At 29.0% G+C, this 22,162-nt stretch overlaps 1 protein-coding gene across 3 annotated transcripts in view; it reads left to right on the top strand.

Annotated features, from left to right (window-relative positions):
- The window catches only part of LOC135958125 (venom dipeptidyl peptidase 4), a 342,726-nt gene that overhangs the window by 230,697 nt on the left and 89,867 nt on the right, over positions 1-22,162 (top strand). The window contains exon 1 of one of the 3 annotated variants that reach the window (XM_065508992.1): positions 19,698-20,416. The exons of the other annotated variants lie outside the window; for them this stretch is intronic. Coding sequence (XP_065365064.1) covers positions 20,300-20,416 — 117 coding nt within the window. The 5' untranslated portion in view covers positions 19,698-20,299. Of the gene's footprint in view, positions 1-19,697; positions 20,417-22,162 lie in introns of those variants that run through there. 3 annotated transcript variants of the gene reach the window in all.

The following is a 22,162-nucleotide window of genomic DNA, read 5'->3' as shown; positions in this document are numbered from 1 at the left end:
TATTTCAATGTCTTAAGTAGTTTTCATTTTATATAGTTTTTTGCTCCTCCAATAAACCTATGAAAAGTGATGTTACGTTATTTTACATTTTAGATGTAAATATACTTTCTTAAAAATGTTATATGTATTTTTAAAAAAGAACTTTCTTAAAAAAAAACAATTATTTCCAAAAAAAAAAATACCTTTCAGTTTGCAAAATATTTAAAATTTATTGAAAATGATATTACATATTGAGAAAAAAGTACTTGTGGGAAATATAGCTATTTGAAAAAAGTACCTTTGGGAGAAATATTTTTTAAAAATTTTTTTTCTGAGCGCAGCCAGATTTTGATACACCCCGGAGGAGAAAACCTTAGCGCACGGCCGAAGGCCGGCAATGCAAAAAACTTTTCTGAGCGAAGCCAGATTTTGATACACCCCAGAGGAGAAAACCTTAGCGACCGACCGAAGGCCGGCAATGCAAAACAAATTTTGTTAGTGAAGCCAGTTTTTGACACATCCCAGAGGATTAAAACTTTGCGCTACGCTATAGGCCCGCAATGCAAAAAAATTTTGGTAAGCGAAGAATAATTTCACTTTTGCAGATTGGGAATTATTTCATTTCTATTGGGATTTATTTCATTGGGAGTTATTTCGCTTTTTTGGGACTAATATTTTTAAAATTATGAAACCGCCGATTATTGGGATTAATTTCATTTTACCCTTTGGTAGTTATTTCATTTTTGATGGGAATTATTTCATTGGGAATTATTTCATTTGGGAGCTATTTCACGGTACCAAAAAGTACTTCTACAGAAAATGTTAATATTTGAATAAATGTACTTCTTCTGGGAAAAAATAAGTTTTAATAAATCGATTTTGCAAACAATTGGGACTTTTTAGGAAAAAAGTACTTCTTCGACAAATTTTATTTTGAGAAAAAAGTACTTTATTTAAAAAAGTTTATTGTGAAATAAAGAATATTTAAAATATTTTAAAAAATACGTTTTGAAAACAATAGCAAAAAGGTACTTTCAGGGAAATATTTATTTTGAAAAAAATACTTCTTCCGGAAAAAAGTAAATTTTATTGAATCGATTTTGAAAACAATTGGGATTTTTTACGAAAAAAGTACTTCTTGAAAAATTTTAACATTTGCATTAAAGTACTTTTTCTGGAAGAAAGTAAATTTTAATACAATTCGGTAAATTTATGAAGAAAAATTTCGTTTTTAAGAAAAGAGTACTTTTGAGTTAATTTTTGAATAAAGGATATTTTAAGAAACAAAGTACTAATTAGTGCTCCAACTTGGAACGACGGGAATAAATATATAATATATATTACAAAAGCATTTCTTTTCAAATAAATGATATTTTTTTATACAAACAATTGTTCCTAGAAAACAACTAAGTCATTTTAGGGATATGTATTTTGCTATTGAAAAATATAGTAATTTTTGAGAGAAAAGTACTTTTTGAATTCAAGTTATTAAAAGCAATATTTTGGAAGAAATACTTATTTTATTTCCTAGTTCTTTTCAAAAATTGTTTTTCACCTTATTTTTAACAAAGTGAATTTTCTTTTCGAAATGAAATTTTTATGTTTACCAAAGGCTTATAAAACAAAATTTGTTGTAAATGAAATAAAACCAAAAAAATTTGTTGTATAAAAATTTAATAAAATAAAAATTTCATTATGAATATGGGTGCAAAAAAAAAAGTTAAAAATTTTAAATAAATAATTGGGGGATTCACACGGTCTGCTATTAGTCATATTGTCATAATGTCATAATATCCTAATATATTATACTAGTTGTTGTTGTTTTTTAAACAAAAAAAAGTATTATTTTATGACAAACCAATAAACATGGTTCAAATAGTCCTATTAGTTTAGAACTTATTTAAAACACAACAAAAATTTTATTAAACTATCATAATATATTACGACATTATGACTATATGACCAAATAGTATACCGTGTGAATACCCCAAATATGTTTGAAATATTTTGAGATTTTTGAAAATTAATCGAACTTAAATTTTCTAATTTGAAAGTAAATTTATTTTGACTAAATTTCATTAGTTTATAATTATGTACTCTGTAATAATTCAAAGAATAAGATTTTAAAGTAATTTAGACAAATGACAAATTGGAATGCATTTTCTACCCTGACAAGGGCGTCATAAGCAATCTTTCATGCCCAAAATCGACTGTAAACATCATCTATTTAGAAATAGAATATGGGAAACAAATTCGTATTTCTTTACATGTTTTGTAAATAAGACGAAATTTACTTACATTTATAATGTGGATGAATTATTCTTGTTATTAATAATTTATTTTTGGTGTTTGTTTTAAATAGTTATGTATAACCCGAATGCTGTAACTCATCTATTTATAAAACCAATTTTTAAAAATTCGAATGTTAAATTTATGTAGTAGAAACCACAACCCATGTAAAATCAATTTTCTTTAAAAAATTGTTATAGAACTGTAGATATAACAGTTTTATGCAGGTTATGTTTTCTGCTATATTCTAACGGCAATTCTACCGTTATAATTTATGCAAAATTAAGCTCTTTGGCTTTATACTTTTTCATTTATTCTATAAACCAAATAAAATAGCTTTATTACAGTTCATCACCATCTTTTGCTACACATAAATTTGTTTTAGCCGAAAGCTTCAAGGAACTTTTAAAAAACTTTCTTAACAGATGTGTTCACCGAAAGCTTTATATTTTAATTATGTATTACTGCAAAAGCTTTTTCCATAAATTCTAGAGGTCTTTTCAAGTAACAGCCACAAATGAAAACAACAATAAAAATAAATAAATTGATAGTAAACTGTCAAGACCGCTAGGACACCTTGTTGGTGTTTTGTTGTTGGCTGGTTTGACAGTCATTTAAAGCTTTCTGAGCTACTCCAAACCAGACATTTTCAGTCAAATGTTTACCTTCAAAGAGTTTACAACGTTTTAACGGTGTCTCGCATGAAGCGGGAAATGCTTTATTTTAGAACGGCTAAAAAATAAACGAACAATTTATCCGTGTGTGAGTGATTGTTTGTAATCGAGCAACTTACTTAATATAAAAAAAAAATAGGAAAACAAAAACAAATTTAAATGGCGCGCAATTTAAAAAATCAAATATAAAAATTCTTACTATAAAATTCTTTTAGTTTCAGTAACAGCTGTTGTTCTTTTTTTGGTAGTTTGTGGTCTGCTGTTAATGTGAAAAGAAATATTAAAAATGGCCTTGTTTTATTGTTATAAAATTGTTATTGTTTAAATATATTTAAGAATATTTTTAAAACAATATTTAAAAAAGTTAATTGTTTAAAGGTAAAACAACTAAAATGATTTTCGTGTTAATAAAACATAAAAAACCAGGAAGACTTGAGCTGCTGGATTGTTGTTTTTGTGAATTAAATGCGTCATATGAGAATGGAAAATATTGTACTTGCAAGTTTTAATGTTTAAAATTGTTGTTGTTGATTCCATCCATGTGTTACATAAATTTCAAATTTAATAAGAATTAAAAAAGCCCACAATGTTTAATAATGAACTAAATAATAAAAAAAAACATTGTGTGTAAATTAAACAAATAAATAATGTTTTTATGCAAATTTGTTTGTTGTGAGTTTGAAAGAAAATTTAATAGAACAAAATTAAGGAAAACTCAGATACAAAATTAAAACAGATGTTTGTTTATTTAATTTGTTTCTTTTACACTTGAAAATGAAGGTGTGTATTTTATGTTATTGTTGTTATTATTGTAAGCAAGTGGTATGATTATTATCATACACACCTACAATCCGGCGGGGAAGCAGGTTTTGCGTAAATTATACTTTTTTGTAAAATTTAAAACATTGTAAGTTTGGTACTGCGCGGTTTGCTACAGCCTGTTTTAATTGGTTTTTTATTGTAAATATTTGTATATTCTGAAATAAAGTAGGATAATTGTATCGTTTATTTCAAAAACCAGTCAAGCAACAAATTATTGATTTTGTGAAAAATCAAAGAAAACATCCAAGCTACCTAAAAATTACTTATACTTAATTGATAATTTCTCAATATGTATAACTGTTTGATAAACATAAAACTTTTTTATCTATATTAACCTATATTTAAAATATATTATAAAGTTTGCACTTGACTGGTTTCTGAAACAAACATCTATCACTATTGTAAATTTCATACGAAATATTCTAATCTTATTAGGAACTTCATATCCATATTACACTAGAGTGCAATCAGTTTAAAATTCATAACATTAAGGAAATCATTCGCCAAAATATGAGCAAAAAATTATTTTTTCCCGAAAATCGCAAAATTTAAATCGCTGGTACGGAAAAACTGTAAAAGGTATTAACATAGTTTTTTCATATTTTTATTCCCTTTTATAATCTCAATAAATCCAAATGTGATGATCAAAAAATTTAGAAATTTGTTTAACAAAATTTATAAAAATTTGAAAATAACGACAATTCGTCAATTTGTATGGAGCCAAAAAAATGCAACCGGTTATTAAAATCATAATCTACGATGAATTCTAAGAATGTTTGCCGAAGAAACCATAATAAAAACCGAGCTTCCCATTTTTAACGCGAAATTTTTTTTTTCCTTTTGTATTTTATATTTTTGTTTAAAAGAAGATAGCTACAAAAAAATTACCATAACATTATATTATCTTTTATAGTTTACGAGATATTCACCATTGAAAATTAAAATTTTATGTTTTTTACTTACATTGGTCTGTATTTTTGCAAATTACGGATCCAAATCTCTCCCGATTTTTTCAAATATATATATTTTCAAATATATATCCTTTAATTAACAATAAATTTATTAGTATTATAAGGAAAGAATTATTTCAAAATCGATAGATACCAAGTCAAAAGTTATGTGCACTTAAATTAAAAAAAAATAAAAAGTTGTTTTTTCGCGATTTTTTTTTCGAAAAAAGTACTTACATTAATCTTTAGTTATACAGAAAATAAAAACAAAATAAATAATGCGTTTATATTTTTCTCAACGGTAAGATTTTTGGAAGTACTATAGAAGAAAAATAGTTTCAATATTGTAAGCTATAAATTCCCTTTGCAAAATATTTAAGAACATATTGAGGCATATAAAAGTGGTTTTCATTTTTTGAAAGCAGCTATGTGATTGAAGAAAATTTGGCATAAATTTGTTAATTAAAAAATATATATTTGAAAAAAATCGGGAGAGATTTGGATCAGCTATTTGCAAAAATACAGACCAAGGTAGGTAAAAAACATAAAATTTTAAAATTCAATGGTGAATATCTCGTAAACTATATAAATTAAAATATAGTTATAGTAATATGTTTTGTAGCTTTCTTCTTGTAGATTCTACATATATACAAATCTTTCAAATCGGATCGAGAACAAAAATTAGTCAACATTTTTAATTTTTAATATATCCGAGACACACCAATTTGGGGCCTTGAGGCTCCGCCCCACCTTAGTTTTGAAAGTCCGAATTTAAAACTTAAGCACAGAAACAACTCCTCTATTGTCGTAGGAAATTTTATTAAAATCGGATTATCGGTTTGGAACTTACAAATTTATGTGCACCTTTTTTATTTTTTATTTACCCCACTGTGACCCAAAAGATCAATTTTAGGTTCTCGCACAACCACAATATGAGATTTTGTAACCATCATCGGGTGAAGTTTATTGTTAATATTCTCTATTTGCAAAGATTGTTTGCCTTTCTATTCTTTTGAAAAAGCCCAAATATAGTCAAGTTTCTTAAAAGGCTCAATAAAATAACATATTTAAACAAAAATATAAAATACGAAAGGAAAAGTTTCTCGTTAAAAATGGGAAGCTCCATTTTGATTTAAGACTCATGGTTTCTTCGGCAAAACTTCTCAGAATTCATAGATTGCAATTTTGATAACCGCTTTGTCGAGAAAGAAAATTGACCCACTCTAATGTACACATTTCGATTCTTGTGTATTTAATTGCAAAAGTAATTATTTAGTAGCAAAATTTTTATAAAAACTGAAAAATTATAATTTTTTCAATACAGTTTGAGGGTCATTTAACCCATGATATACGGTTAATCTCCAGACATTTTTAAAGGACTACCACGTTATAAATATAATTGAAACACAAAATTTTATTTTTTCAACAAAAACAATAATTCATTTAAATTGTACTTCAGTTAAAACAAGTCTTTTTAACTTAACCTAATTTACAAAAACGTAGCGGTGACTTTTGTCCATCTGTGTATAAATTTTGAAATAACTATTCATCATCATACACTCGTTCTAAAGTGCATTTTGCTTTAAAGAGCTTAATTGAACTTCTTTCTGTCACTTGACTTCTTTCTGCACTAAACACGGATTTCTCGGCTTGGTTTTATCCTAATAAGGGGGCTTTTACGATGCATTTACATTAACAAAACAGTAATCGCCCTGTAACACAATTTTGGATTTTTTGTTGCTTGACTGGTTTTTGAAATAATCGATTCAATTATGAAATGTTGTTAGTATTTCTAGTTGTGCATTAGAGTGCTCCAAGATTGTATGTCCGAAAAAAAGTTAAGGTACAGGATGTCCCCCTTTGAATTGTTCTATGTATTGTATAATTACGCTCTGTAAAATATTAGAACAATAGGATAACGTTAATTGGTGGCGCAACGGCCCTAAAGTGTGGAAATGCATTTACAAGGAGAAGAAATGCATTTTTTCCAGTTTTTTCAAAAGTTTTGCTACTAAATAACTACTTTTACAATTTAGTATAAAAGAATCGAAATGTGGACGTAATAATCGTTCTAATGAGATGTAAAATAAAAAAATTGGTTGGTCAGGCCACTAGACCAAGAAATGTAGGAACAAAATTAACATATTTTGAGAAATATTAAAATAAAAGCTTATTTTTACATAAAATATATCTATATTTACTTGTATATAATTTTTTGTCTTCGTAGAATATCGTTAACATATTCGAAAATATAGCCAAAAAATGGAATTTTTTAACGGCAGTTTCAAAGACCCCTTTCACACTATGCAATTTAGTTGCGCAAGTCTATTATACAACAACAAAACAGCATTCAAAATTTTCTTCTCCTTAACCCGACATTCTACAAGCACAAGAGACTTGCGCAACTAAATTGCCTAATCTGAAAGGGGTCAAAACACCATTTTCAAATTTTGAAAAATTTTGTTAAACAATTTTCAGAATTTTTTGATCATCACATTGAGATTTATTGAGATTATAATAGGGATTAAAATTATGAAAAAAATTCGTCAATACCTTGTACAGTTTTTCCGTAACTGCGATTTAAATTTTGCGATTTTCGAGAAAAACTAATTTGTTGGCCATATTTTGGCGAATGAGCCGAATTTCCTTACTGTTATGATTTTTAAGTAAAATCTATTCCGAAAATCTGAAAACGTTAAACCTTAAATCGTGAAAAACAGCGGTTAAAATTCTCTTCTTAATTTCCGCTTGAATGTCGGGAGTGTTAAATTGTCATAGTGCAATGCAATCGTACGTATGTTTAGTTATAGAGAGAGAATGTCAAGAGGAAGGTCTCTAAATGATCGTTATTTTGTGTTTACTTGCACTTGTATCTAAATATTACGATGTATGAGCACGAACACCAGCACCAGCATGTGTCATCAATTAAAAATGTTTAACCTTCACTACTTATTTACATCTTTTCATACCCATTTAGTAGTTTTCTACACTTTTGTGTAGACTTTCTATTTAACTTTTATCAAATGCATCTCGTTGTCGTTGTTGCAATAATAAAACCCTTGTGTTTTCCTTAGTTCCGTTTTGTTTTTCATTTACTTTATTCTATTCTACTATACAGTTTCTTGGTTTTTCTTTGCTTCTCAATCACTTGCCCTGGGCTATTTACTTGCATTCTTATTTATATGAAAATTCTTACAACCAGCCACACACTTTGGTTTGAGCATGTTTCCGTGTAATTTAAAATTAAACTGAAACCTCAAAAAAATGTGTTCTTTCATAAATAGAATCTTAAATATTCAAAGAGTCATAGCTCATATTTCAACAATTATGAAGACTATTTAATAATGTAAAACAAATTTTTTGTGGTTTGCTTTAGAACTAAAAACTGCTAGGTATTCAATAATTTTCAATCAATTATAAGTAAAAAAATCTAACATTACTTGTAAGTTTTTAATAGATTGTCTCCGCTACATATTATATGCATAAACAAAAATAAGTATGTGCTCCTTACCTTTTGTAATTTATTCAAAATAATGTATAGACTAAATAACTACGTTCTCTACTACTATTTTCATTTTACTTTTAAGTATTTAACCGTCCATGTCTTGTTCCCTCCATCATCATTTCCATATTTATTCTCTCGTACACTTTTGAACACAAGTAACCATTACATTGTGTGCTCTGAATTTGCAGGAAACTGCCAAATCATTCATAAAAACAAGAATGAGAACAAAAACATTTTGTGTTTTTTTTTTCTTCTTCTATTTTATACAATATTTTTTCGAAAATAGTTTCAAGGATAATGCGAAACAACAAAATGCATTATGGAACACACTATAGCTCTGATTTTTATAAATACATTTTTTTTTTGTTTTCTGCCAAATATACAAATGCATAAAAAAACTAAATTTGTATATTAAAGTTTCGCTAAAAAAAAAACATAAAATTTTCCTAGAAAAGTTGGTAAAAAAATGTGCAAATAAATTTAAATACAAATAACAAAAAAGTAAAATTAATATTAATGGAATTCTGCAAATTGAGATATAAATTTGGATCAAAAAAATTATATATTTTTAATGCACTGTTTCTTAATGTAATCATTTCTTTACAAAAAAAAATCAAGGAATACTGACAGTAGTAAACACAAATTAAGTTAATGGCTTAAAAAGTTATCTGAACTAATCCATGCCGAATTAGCTCTCCAACAATATATAATTAATACAAATAGTTTACTGGTAAACAAACTAAGCCAATAAATGCACTTGAACTAAAAGTATGAACGAGTTTCTGAAATTTAAATATTCTCCATCTAAAACTAAAACTGTGTCGGGTGTGGCAGACATAACTTTTTCCTAAGCAATTTTTTTAACTATTCGAGGTACACAATCACCTTGCTCAACTAGTGAATGTATTAGTCAATGTATCCCATATAGACAGTAATTGTCTGATCACTTGGCTGACTCCAATTTATATATTTCGGGTTATTTGACACACATGTGATCTTTGTAGTGAAAAGAAAAGTCAATTGCTGACTTTATACACCCCAGGTAATCTAGTGTGAGGACAATTGTCACTTAAGTATCTCCAAGTAATCTAGAGTATAGTTAAACGTTTATTTTGAAATGCACTTTTTTGTGAGTAATTCGTACAAACTGGTTTTATACTTTTTTTGATTAAGTATACTGTTCCATGTAACCTACCATGAAGTCGATTGCCACTTTAGTGTCGCTAAGTAACCTAGAGTGTAGTCACTATAAACGTTTATTTTGTACTGCAATTTTAGTTATTTTACTCACCAGAAGTAATATATTGGAGTGTTGTCGGAAGAAGGTTTGTTTACAAGTAATCGGTTATTGGACTGTTTATGAGATGTCTTTATAATTGAATATTTAAGATCAAAATATATTGTTATGTTGCTTATCCAGTAACCAGTTACGTAGCTAGTAAGGTAACTGACTCTATGTAACCAATGGGTTGACTACTTTAGATCCGCTATCAGAGAGTCTCATTATAATCAACATGCACATGTTAAAATAACGTAAAATCACTAGTTCAGAACAGTATCCTAGAACAGTTGTTTTTTTTGCTTCGAAAATGTCGATTTTTGTACGAACAAAGCGTCATATGCGGCAAGTTTTGCTTTATTTCCTTAATTTGACAAAAAGTGCCGCTGAAGCACACCGATTGCTCACCAAAGCTTATGCTGAATGTGTTCCATCGGTTTCAACGTGCGAAAGATGGTTTGTTCGGTTCAGAAGTGGTGATTTTGATACGGAAGACAAATATCGCCCAGGCCAGCCAAAGAATTTCGAAAACCAAGAGGCAATATTCAACAGGAGCTTGCAAACTCAATCAGCAAATTCAAAACGTTTGCAAGCAGATGAATTCATCCAAATGCAGCGAATTGAATGAAGCTGAGAGACATTGAAATACGATTCTGCATGTCCGAAATTATGCCTTAACGCTTTAAAAGAAAAACATTACTTCGGATGAAAGATGGATCCATTACGATAGCCCGAAGCGTAAGATATTGTAGGTGAAACCCGGCCAACCAGCCGAATCGACACCAAAGCCAAATATCCATGACGCTAAGTTAATTCTCTGTATTTGGTGGGAACAAAAGAGTCTCATATCTATTATGAGCTGCTGAAATCTGACCAGACCATTACAAGGAACCTGCGCCAAACGCAACTGATTCGTTGGAATCGAGCATTCCCCGAAAACGCTCACAATATGCGGCAAGACATGAAACCGTAATATTCAATCATGACAATTTTCGGCCACATAAAATGCAGTACTTGGAATGTTTTGCCTCTCCCGCTTTATAGTCCAGACCATGCCCCGTCCGACTACTATTTTTTTTTAATCGATGCAGAACGCTCTCTCTGGGATTCGCTTCACTTTGGAATAGAGTATCCGATGTTGTTTTTATTCGTTCTTGGCCTCTAAAGATGAGCAGTTCTATTGGCTTGGAATAATAGTTAAAATTTTTTAAAAATACACCCATTAATTTGATTTGAAAAATGTTATGTTTGAATCTAAAACACATGTTATTGATTACACTTTTTTGAGTAAATATTTGGCAAAAATGGTCGAAAACATAGTTGTGATGGACTGAAAACCTTCATTCCAACGAAGAAAGTTTCGATTAAAACCGTGGAAAAATCTTGGAGGTGAAAAATTGTGATCAGATCCGGAGAGGAGGTACTCAAAATCTAATTTGACAAAAATTGTGCCAAAGTGCAGATGCCTCAATAGAGAGAGCAGCGTCTCCAAGCTAAAGTACTTACTGCTTCCCGAGGCAGCAAGGAGAGTTTGGTCATTCAATAAAATAATAAAGGAAAATTCATATTCTTTTAATGGAATAATTGTCTGAATTATTTGCAAATAATTCGAACTTACCGGAAAGCAATCAGAGATTGAGAATGGAATAATGTGGCTAAGTCTTTACAATTTTCTAAAATCTTTATCCAAAATCATAATTTATTAAAACATGTTAATTCTATACATACATAAATGCTGGTATACCCTTGTCTGTGTGCCAACATTCTCATAATTTCACAGTGTGTTTTTGTCATGGCCTTAAAGGAAACATGTCCTTATTTATGCATTAAATACTTTTCTATTTTAATTTATATGCAACACACAGAAACACAAGAATAAAACTGCATAATTTGAACATATTTTTGGGTTGTAGCAAATGTTGTACAAACAGACTCTTCAAAAATAATTAACATGCGAGAAAAACTAAAAAAATAAACAAATAAATATATAAATAAAAATGTACTAGTGAAATAGAAAATAAATTAAAATTTCATTTAATTCGCATATTTTGCAGTAAAACACGCAGCTCTTTTAAGTTTGTAGTTATGTTCAGAATAAAGTTGATGAATTCGTTTGTTGTTATTTAATGAAATTATAAAATAATAAACTGAAACTAAATAAATAAAAATAAGATAAAACTATAATAGTTTAGTTTATATGTATGTATGTACGAGTATGTTTCAGTTAGTCATGCATGATGATGCATGCATGAATATATTTTTCTTTTTCATTTGATTTAATTTTTGCTAAACTGATTAGATTATTTTTTGAACATTAAATAAATCTCTGAAATAATGAATAAATAAATCATGCAGAAACAAATGCACATGCATGCCATGCCGTTGGTGTTAAAATGACAAATGGAAACAAAAATTAACTATTTATTATGCTCGCACATACATACACGCATAAGTATATCAAACATTTTTATGCTGTGATTGAAAATTAGCAGATTACAGTGAGAAAAAACTTAAATATTTGATATTAATGTTTTGCCAACGAAACTAATATTCAGGTTGGCATAAAATCTATTGCTTCTGTAATACTAATTAATGGCTACTTCTGTCAAATCCATAAATATAAATTATTCTACATTAAACTACTAACTACAAGTAATAATATGTACTAAAAACAAGTTAATAAATTATTCCATTACTAAATTCATAAAAAGTTATTATTTCCCATAAATATAATGAGAATTACAATAATTTGAAAACAATTTCTCTTAACTGTATTTTATTGGCAGCGGCATTACAGTTGATTTCCCTGAAATGGCCGCATAATTGTACGATTCTTGAAGTAACTTTTTTTGTTATTGATTTTGTAATCATTTTTCCTCAGAAACAGAATATTTGTTGAATATTTTTTGCTACGCTGTTGTGTTTCAACTATAATAATTATACGAGGGTCTAAAAGTCTAAAAATAAAATTTTAGTTAGTTTATAAAATTCAACCATTATTATTATTCAGCTGTGCCAAATCTATCCTCCACCTTTAATTAAAACTAAACACATCGTCTCAACATTGATACCCATTCAAGTACACACGCACACATTTTCTCCCAAAATTTATTCAGAATTCTTACCGAAATATTGGCGATTACATTGCCGATGTCGATATGAACCTCTTCGAATAAAGAAATAATTAAAAAACCTATTCAGATTTATCACAAAAAAGTCCTTACCAATTCTAAGGTAAATTTTAGAGAATTTTCGTCATGTCGATGTGATAAGAATTTTCATTAAAACAAATGTGATGAAATGTATATATTCGCGAACCTATGGTAAAACAAATTAAGTGGAATTTTTAAATTTTTCAGTAGAGCGTAAAAACGTTTGAGTTGATCGATAATTATTTTATTATTTGTCCTTGAAGAACTTTATTATTTGTATCACAGAATTATACAAAGCTTTCGAAATTCTTTAAGGAGATATGACCCTTTCCATCTTTCTCGCAACATATGGACTCCACGCTGGAAGAACTGCTGATCTTTTGAGGCCAGAATAAATCAAGCCCATTTCGGATACCTTGTTCGTATCCCAGAGCGTATCCCAGAGAGAGCATTCTGCATCGATCGAAATAAATTGTAGTCGGACGTGGCAGGTTATGGACTATAGGGCGGGTGAGGAGGTCGATATGGTAATAGACGAAACTGAAGACATTACTGAAACGAGTCTTTTATCACAACTTAATGAAAGTATTAATATTCAAAATCTAAAAATCCATATTATGATGGAAGATTTTATATGATTAGAAAAAACTAAAAAAAGAACTGAGAAATTGGATATTCTTTATCATGAATTACTTTCGATTTCTCCAACATCTACAATCAGTGAGATAGTTTTTTGAAGTCAAATTTTATTAAAACTAAAAAAATCATTTAAATTATATTCGTTTTTTAAAATACTATTTCAGAAGATCTCCCTAAAATCCTAGAAAAACTTACATGTTTATTTGTTGTTTTGTTGTAATGTTTTGTTTGTTTTGTTTGTTTTTTATGTTCATTTTATTAACAAAATGCTTAAGTACACAAAATTCTTGCTTTTCTTTTCAATTTAAAATTAAAATAGAAATTATTCGGTTAATCAAATAATTAAAATTAACCGATTATTAACCGATTAAATCTAAACCTCGATTAATTATTTGCTCGATTAACCGATTAAATCAGAAACCCGATTAATTGAATACCCTAGTACCCACACTACTCAAAATAAAGAAGTAAAGCAAAACTTCCCGCATATGACTCTTTGTTGGCACAAAATTCGACATTTTCGAAACAATAACTAAGTTAGAATAAATGACAGATATGTACCCTAGAAAATGACATATAAGTTATTAAAAACAAAAACCGCATTCAAAAGATACACCACCTATTGTAAATCTCGCATTTTTAAGCCATACTCCCAATATTTCTCAATAGGAATCTAGGTTCTCAACAATTAAGTTATATTTTATTAATTTACGTTTTCTGAAAATTAATTTCGATTTTTTTGCCAACCATCAAAAAAAAAATGGCGGATATATTGATTGTCATTCCGTTTGTAACATATCGAAATATTGATCGTAGAACCAAAAAGTATATTTATCCTGAATTCTCACAAGATTCTAAGACTAACTAGTTATGTCCGTCCGTCTGTCTGTCTGTTGAAAACAGGATTGAGCCCAAACGAAATTAACTAGCGCTGAAATTTTCCTCAAATACCCTGGATAAGGTTTGTTTGGTATTGAAAATGGGAAATATAGGTCCATTATTTCACCTAGCCCCCATACAATTACAATTAAATATGTTCATTATGCGGCAATTGTGATAAATGTAATTAAACTGTAAAGAATGGCAACATTTGTCCCTAGTCCCTGTACAAGGTGCCTTTCAGAAAATTACTTGAATAATCATAATTGTCTTATAATAACAACAGCATTTTTGGAACAGAATAGCGACCATATGATTCTGAAAGGGCATGTTGAGTAGATAATTTTTTGTAGAACAAACTTATAATCCAGCTGGTCTAAACTTTTTTTTTACAGTGGGTCAAAGTTTTAATTTTTTGATCGAAGGTAGCATTATACTAACTGAACAAAATGTTGTAGGTTAATATATGGGAGAATTCTTATTGTCATAGTTATATTGTGGAATTTAATGGGGATCTTTTTGTGGAAGATATTAACCCTCTATATCCTCACTCTTTGGCGGTCAATACTTTCAAAAAGACATTTAAGGATGAATATATTATACAAACATTTTTTCAGGAAAATTTCGGGTCACCACAGACGCAAAAGTTGTAAATAAAGCCCTTTACGCTTAATTAGCAAAATTACAAGTCATCTCGGGTCTTACATTTTTAAAAAATCTCCAAAAATAAGTAGTCCTTAAGGAGATCTACAAAAAACATGCATACATATGTAAGTTATCTCTTTTAGTTCAATAGATATTTAGGTTTATTTATTTTTTTAATTCTGCTCGATCTGTTTTTGGTTTTTTAGATATGGCCCATTGGGGTCGGCCCTATGGAGGTCTACCAACGTTTGTGAGAATAATAAAATAATTTTTTTTTCAGAAAATGTGCAGACTTTGTCGCTTTATATTTTTACAATATTCCTGTAGTTTCATAGTCTAAAAGAATATTTAAAAATACGGTAAATTATTTAATAAATTTTAAGATAATAACATAAATTAAAATACAACAACCATAACATGTTTGTTTTTCTTAAAAGTATCAATTTTGAATATTGTTTTAATAAACATTATACAGTTTTTTGTATCGAAGTTAACTCACATATTGATTAATAAGAGCTAGTTTCTGGGATAGAGATAATCTACATTCTTCGCTTAAACCTAAATTAAACTAAAAATTGTGTTTCTCACTTATTGTTTATATGCTATATAATCTAGGTTTAACTGAGCATCATTGGTGAGTTAAACCTAAGTATAAAATGCCAAAGCACAAACAGATGGAAAATAAAATAAACAATTCAGCACAGCAGCTCTTTGTTTTTATTTGCTTTATTAACATCAATATAATTTTTAATATACATTTTATATACTTTTATGTCGCTTTTTCTTTTAGAAAGTTAAAATTTACAAAAAAAGTTATGTAACGCGGTTGCTTTTTCTTATAAAATGTATAGTATAGCCATATTTATATGAAAAAATTTGAAGAATAAACATGTGATTTGACTGAAAAGTATGGCAATGCTAACAAAATTAATCCACTAGTGAGAAACACAATCATTGGTTAAATTCCGGCAAAATAAGTTTCAGGATTAATATAACAGCGTGTTAAGCTGAGTTTAACTGACAAGTAAGAAACTAGCTCTAAGTTTTTTTCTACAAACCCGATTATACTCTTTTTCAATACCAAACAATTTAGCACATTAATATATATTTTGGGTAAATATCTTGTATTTTGGCTATGTATTTTAGACGTGAGCCTGTTTTAAACAAACAGTCGACAAGCCATAGATAAATTTCTTTAGAGTTTTATATTCTTTATATATATAATTATTCTGTACGTGTGTTAGTAACAGAACTCCTCCTTAACGACTGGAACGATTTCGATGAAATTTGTTGTGTGTGTTTGAGAGGGGGGCCTGGATGGTTTAGATTCACAATTGACCTATATAGGTACAATGGGCATGGCACCACCCATACGAAATAAAAATTTATTATTGCATATCTGCAGTACTATTATAGTGGGAGTCTTAAAACTTTGTGTGAGCTATGCCGGGACAGCTAGTACTTTAAAAGGTTTTAGATAAATATAAAAAGGTTTATAATAAAACTATGAAATTTTTTTAGCTCTGTAATTAATAAACTACCCACGGAATTCATTTGAAAAGTTATTGTTTTGTTGATGTAGGTTTTTACGCATAATTTATTTTGTTTGTTAGTTGGAAAAAATCTCAGCCTGTTTGGATGAATAGTAAAAATATGTATGTGTCTATTTTATATGTACATATGTATGGGTGTGAATGTGTCTGTGTGTGTATTGTTATTTTATTACACTACTTACAAAAAATATAATGACAGTGATTATGGCGGTCTTTGGTGTTCATTTTTCTTTTTCTACCCCATCGCTTTCACTCTTCCATTTTCGAATAATGAAAGCTTATCAATGAGTAGAAAAAATATTTATATTCCATTCCATTCTTTTGTATTCTTATTGTATTGTATTCGTATTGTAACACATAATGAATGGTAATTTTTCTTTCAAGAATATACTGATATGAAAAATCTGTCTTTATTTAAGAAATTTTGAATGTTTTTCACATAAATCATTCATTCATTCATTTATTTATTTACATGCTTGTTTGATTTTATTAATATGTATTCTTCATATACAAATTTTAAATTATTTGTATGCTTTAAAATTGAAATATATTTTGAAGTTGCCTTGTAGCTAGGAAGGATGTACAAGGTCTTAAGTGTAATAAATTTCCGCTTCCTTTATGCGTTACAAATTTCATTTTATTTCATTCCATTTTATTTAGAGTTTTTGTTCGAATGTGTATTTTTGTTTGTTGGCTGCTTGTTGAAATAATATTAAAACTTTTTTTAGTAGTAAAAAAATTACCACACCTTTGTGTTTTTATACTTATTGTTACGATAATACTTTATTCATTTATTTAAAACTGGCATTGTCTCCCTCTACTAAGTGGGTTGGGAAAAGTGTAGTGTTTTAACATTAATTTACCTTAAATTTAATAGTTTTTGCATTGAAATTTGTAATTATGCCCTTTCTTTTAGTTGTGTGATATTTTTCGATTGTCTGTTGTTAATTTTGTCGCACAGCCATAATGTTTTGTTAAAGTAAACACCTCATTAGCACGCATTTTACACATATTTTTTTAAATTGATTTAGATATTTTTTGTGTGTGTGAGCCTACTAAAGTCTAATAAGTCCCTTAAGCAAACTATTATATTGGTTTTTCAGGTCTTTGTGCTTAAAAGAATGTATTCATCATATAAAAAATTGCAATAGAGTCAAGTTTATTTAAAGAAAATTAACCAAAATTCAGCACGTGGTAAGGAAAATGTCTTCAGTAACTTTTAAAATCGTTGTCTTCCGAGAAAGATTGAAGAAATAGCTATCTAAACTATTTGGGACACATTTTGCTAAGAACAACAGGTAATAAGTTACATGTCAAAATTTGACCCCCTCTAACTCAAAGAGTTCTTGACCGATCATGTTGAACAATTGTGTCTGAATTACTATAAAATAGGACTAACCTTGGTGCAATTTTTATCCCGGTCGGAACACATCGATTTCAAAAGTTGGTTCACTTGACTTGAAATCCCCCATATATATATTCTGCATCCTTATAGATAGGAAAGTTTATATAACGATTTACAGTTATTTGACGGGCACAAATCATATTGCCTGTATGACTTAAAAATGCTGGATTTACTCTGTTTTGGTTATTAATAAGTCATATGTCATTTTGAAGAGTACATATCTGTGTTCCAACGATTTCAATTTCCGTGAGTTGGTTTTTCGGTTCAGATTTTGTCACGTAAGACAACGATCGCCCAGTTCAGTAAAAAAAGTTTGAAGACCAAGAATTGTAGGTATTACTCCATGAATATTGTTGTCAAACTCAATAAGAGCTTCCAAAACCATTGGGAGCTATTAAAGCAGCAATTTCACAACGTTTGTGATCAGCAGGATTGATCAAAAAGCAAGAAATTGGGTACCATACGAATTGAAGCTGAGAGACCTTAAAAGACGTTTTAACAAGTCCGAAATTATGCTGAACTCTATAAAAGAAAATCATTATTTGCTATGAAAAATGGATCCATTACGATAACCCGATACGTAAAAGATCGTTTGTGAAGTCCGAACCGACACCAAAGCCAAATATTCATGGCACTAAGCGACCATTGGCCGAAAAACGCCGGCCACATATTGCACCTGTTAAAAAGTATTTAGAAATAAGTGGTTAGGAAGTTTTGCCTCACCCGCCTTATAGTCCAGACCTTGCCCCTTCACTATCCACTATCTCCGGGATACGCTTCACTTTGGAATAGAGTATCCGATATTCCCTTGAAATCCCGCATATTTAAGTCATACACCCAATATATAAGTAGTAGTTTTGGAGTATCCTTACAGGGTATATTGATGACACCATTATCATAGTTTCAAATTTAAGAATGTCTAGGACTAACTAATCCTGGGAGAGGTACAGGTTGAACATAGCAGCTACCAACCCCCAATTAAATTTGGATAGGACTGCACTCCGAAATATAGTAGGACGTTGGGGGACGTAGACGAGTTAGAGATTGTGGAACTTATTATATGTCACTACAAAATCATAGATTTAAGTGTCTAGAAGTTATCGCAAGCTGCATGTTAATGGATATCTTCTGTTTAATTAGGGGTGTAAAATGGAGTATTGGCAGATAGAATTGGAAGTGGAATTACACTGATTCTTGGTAATGACATGTGCTGTTATATTTGTGTGCTTCTAAATTCAGCTTTGTATTACTAAGAAGACTGCCTTATATTCGATGATTATAAGCATGACATCACTAAACTACTTCCTAGTAATGTATAGGGTATGTAATAGTCAATATAAACTATAAAAACCTGCATTTTTTTGGGATTTGTATAAGTTACAATAAACTCACACTAAAAATCACTTAGTACTGAGAAAATTGATAAACAATTGTTATTTGTATTGTGGTAAAAATCTCATTCAAACAGGATTATAGTAAATGTGCAATTTCTGTATTCTTCATGAAAATTCAAATAAATGCTAAAGATTTTAGATTTTTTTTAAAAAAAAGGGAAAATATAAGAAAATAAACGGGCTATAATGGCATAATAAGCCACACAAGCGAAAAGTAAAAAAAAAGATAAAGAAAAGAAGGATCAACAACATTTGAAAATGTAAAATCTGCTACAGAAACACGAGAAATTCGCACAATTGATTTAAAAATCAACACCACATAAAACGCACAGCTCCAAAACTCAAGACAGCAGCTACAGTTTCCCTCCTAAAATAAAAAAAAGTAACAACAGCTGAATAACATTATCTAATAAAAGAATTTAAAAAAATAAATAAAAACCTTAAACAAAATACTTTAAACTCATATAGATACAAGAAGAATAAACGTTTTTATTACAACAATAATAAACAGGCAACACAAAAAAATATAAAAAAAGAACAACAATTTTAAACAGATTCTACTCATGCCTCGTCTAAATATTTGTAAAATAAACTGTATAAAGAAAAAATAATCCTTGAAGAAAGCAGAAGTAAAAGAAAAAAATTAAATGTTTAAAGAAACTGCTCTCGACTATTGTTAAAAGCAAACAAACAAAAAAAAATGTTAAAAATTAAGCCCTTAAAATGGCTGGTGTATCAACGAAAAGAATTTTATTAAATGGCTTTGTTAAACTAAAGAAATTAAATCCTTAAATCCATTAAATATCACAAAAATAAAACGCAAAAACTTGAATCTACATAAACCTTAAATAAGCGACACTTGAAACATTCCTATCAAATTTCCTAGGAAATCAACTCGGATAAATTCACTAAAGTGACTATTTAAAAAAAAAGAAAACATCTACTCCCCCTATATCTTGTTTTTATACTCTTACTTCCTTTTATTACGCTTAGCTAATAATTACCATTTCCTTTCAATCATTCCCCGGTTTTTTTTTTGTTTTGAGTCTCTACTTTCCTGCTGCTCTTTCCTTCCTTCATTACTTCCAACATCTTCCATATAGCCCTTTTTCTTCATCCTGAGCAAGTAACACTATGGTTGAGATACAGAAACCCAATTCAGCTTTAAAACGTCCATCATTGAAACGTGAAACGGTTGTTGTCAATAATAGTGCACCCATGAAGAAGGTTACGCTGGTGCCAAAAGAGGAGGTAAGTGTGTTTTATTTCCTCTTCCTTCTTATAAGAAATATTTATTTATTTATTTCTTTTTTATTTGGCTTCAAGTTTATTGAGAAATTTTATCCTTTGGTGTCGTAGTCGGGAGGAGTGTATCGGAAATTTTATTATGCCATAATAAATATGGAAATAATATTTGTTGTCGTACAGCCAAATTGAATGTGTGCTGTTCTCAATTAGTTTTTTTTTATTATTGATTCGTTTTCTTTTGAAGGAGAAAATGTTAAAAGCATATTATGCATTACATTACATTTCATTCCAATATACATATTTTGGCCATAAAATAGTAGATTAAAAAACCATTTATATTGATTTTCTGAGTATTCAAAAAAATAAACTATTATTTCACTTTGTTTACTACTTACTGCATTTGTATTATTATATTTTTTTAATTTTTTATGGTAGATGTGAATATCAAATATTATTGATCTTAACCTAAACAAGTAAGAGAGCTGTATTCGGCTGCGCTGAATCTTATATAACCTTCACCAAATTATTCTAAAAATTATAATAATTTTTTTAAATATTTTTAGGTAAACAAAATTTAAAAAAAATTATAAAATTTTTTTTTCTTTTTTAATTTTAAAATTTAATTTTATTTTAATTTTTTAATTTAATTGTGAAAAAAAATTTTTTGCTCAAAAAAAATGTCGGTTAAAAAATATTTTTCCAATTTTGACCCATTGTAGGTCCGACTAACTTTGGCCTTATATATATCATTGCAAAGGTCTATGAAATATCTATTATTGGATATCCATATTGTCTATATTAATGACTTAGATATAGAGAAAAATTAGGTAAAAAATCGAGGTTGTCCTGGTTTATTTCTTATACATATCTCAGCCATTTGTATCGATTTAAAATAGCAACCGAGGGAGAATTTCCGATATATTGATTTATTTGGGGCTACGAAAATTTGATTTCAACATACAGACGGACATGGCTATATCAACTTCGCTATCTATAACGATCCAGAATATTGTTACGTTTTTATCTTTTAAAAACGTGGTTTATTTCCTTTAAATAAACCGGATACTTTTGATTGCAAATAAAAGCCGTTTAGTAGTTTAAAATTTGTAACAACTCTTTATTTATTTAAAATGTACAGCAACAACAGTTCAAATAGTCACTCAGTGTTTTTATACACGTTTATCAATTCGCATAATGTACAAGTATACACTGGCAATGCAGTTGATGTCTTTACTTAACGATGCACAGTGGTTTAGAAACTTTTTTTTTGGAAATAATTGGATATATTAATACGAATTTTCACATGGTTGGAGCCGAGTTGATCTGGGTTCCAATTTTTTTTTAAAAAATCGCCAAAAATCCATTTATGAACTGAATGAGCTGAAACTTAATAGTCCTTGAGAAGATCTACAGAAAATACGCTTACATGTGTAGATTATCTCCATTAGTTAAAGAGATATTTATGTTTACTGATTTATTATACCCTTCACCTTCGTGAGAAGGGTATATATAAGTTTGTCATTCCGTTTGTAATTTCTACATTTTTCATTTCCGACCCTATAAAGTGTATATATTCTGGATCCTTATATATAGCGGAGTCGATTAAGCCATGTCCGTCTGTCTGTCTGTCCGTATGTCTGAATTTTCTGAAGACCCCAGATATCTTCGGGATCCAAATCTTCAATAATTCTGTCATACATGCCACAAATGGCTGAGATATGAGGAAAAAACCAAGACAACCTCGATTTT

The sequence above is a fragment of the Calliphora vicina genome, chromosome 4 (assembly GCF_958450345.1).
Source record: "Calliphora vicina chromosome 4, idCalVici1.1, whole genome shotgun sequence".
Taxonomy (NCBI): domain Eukaryota; kingdom Metazoa; phylum Arthropoda; class Insecta; order Diptera; family Calliphoridae; genus Calliphora; species Calliphora vicina.
This window is presented reverse-complemented; position numbering and strand designations above follow the sequence as displayed.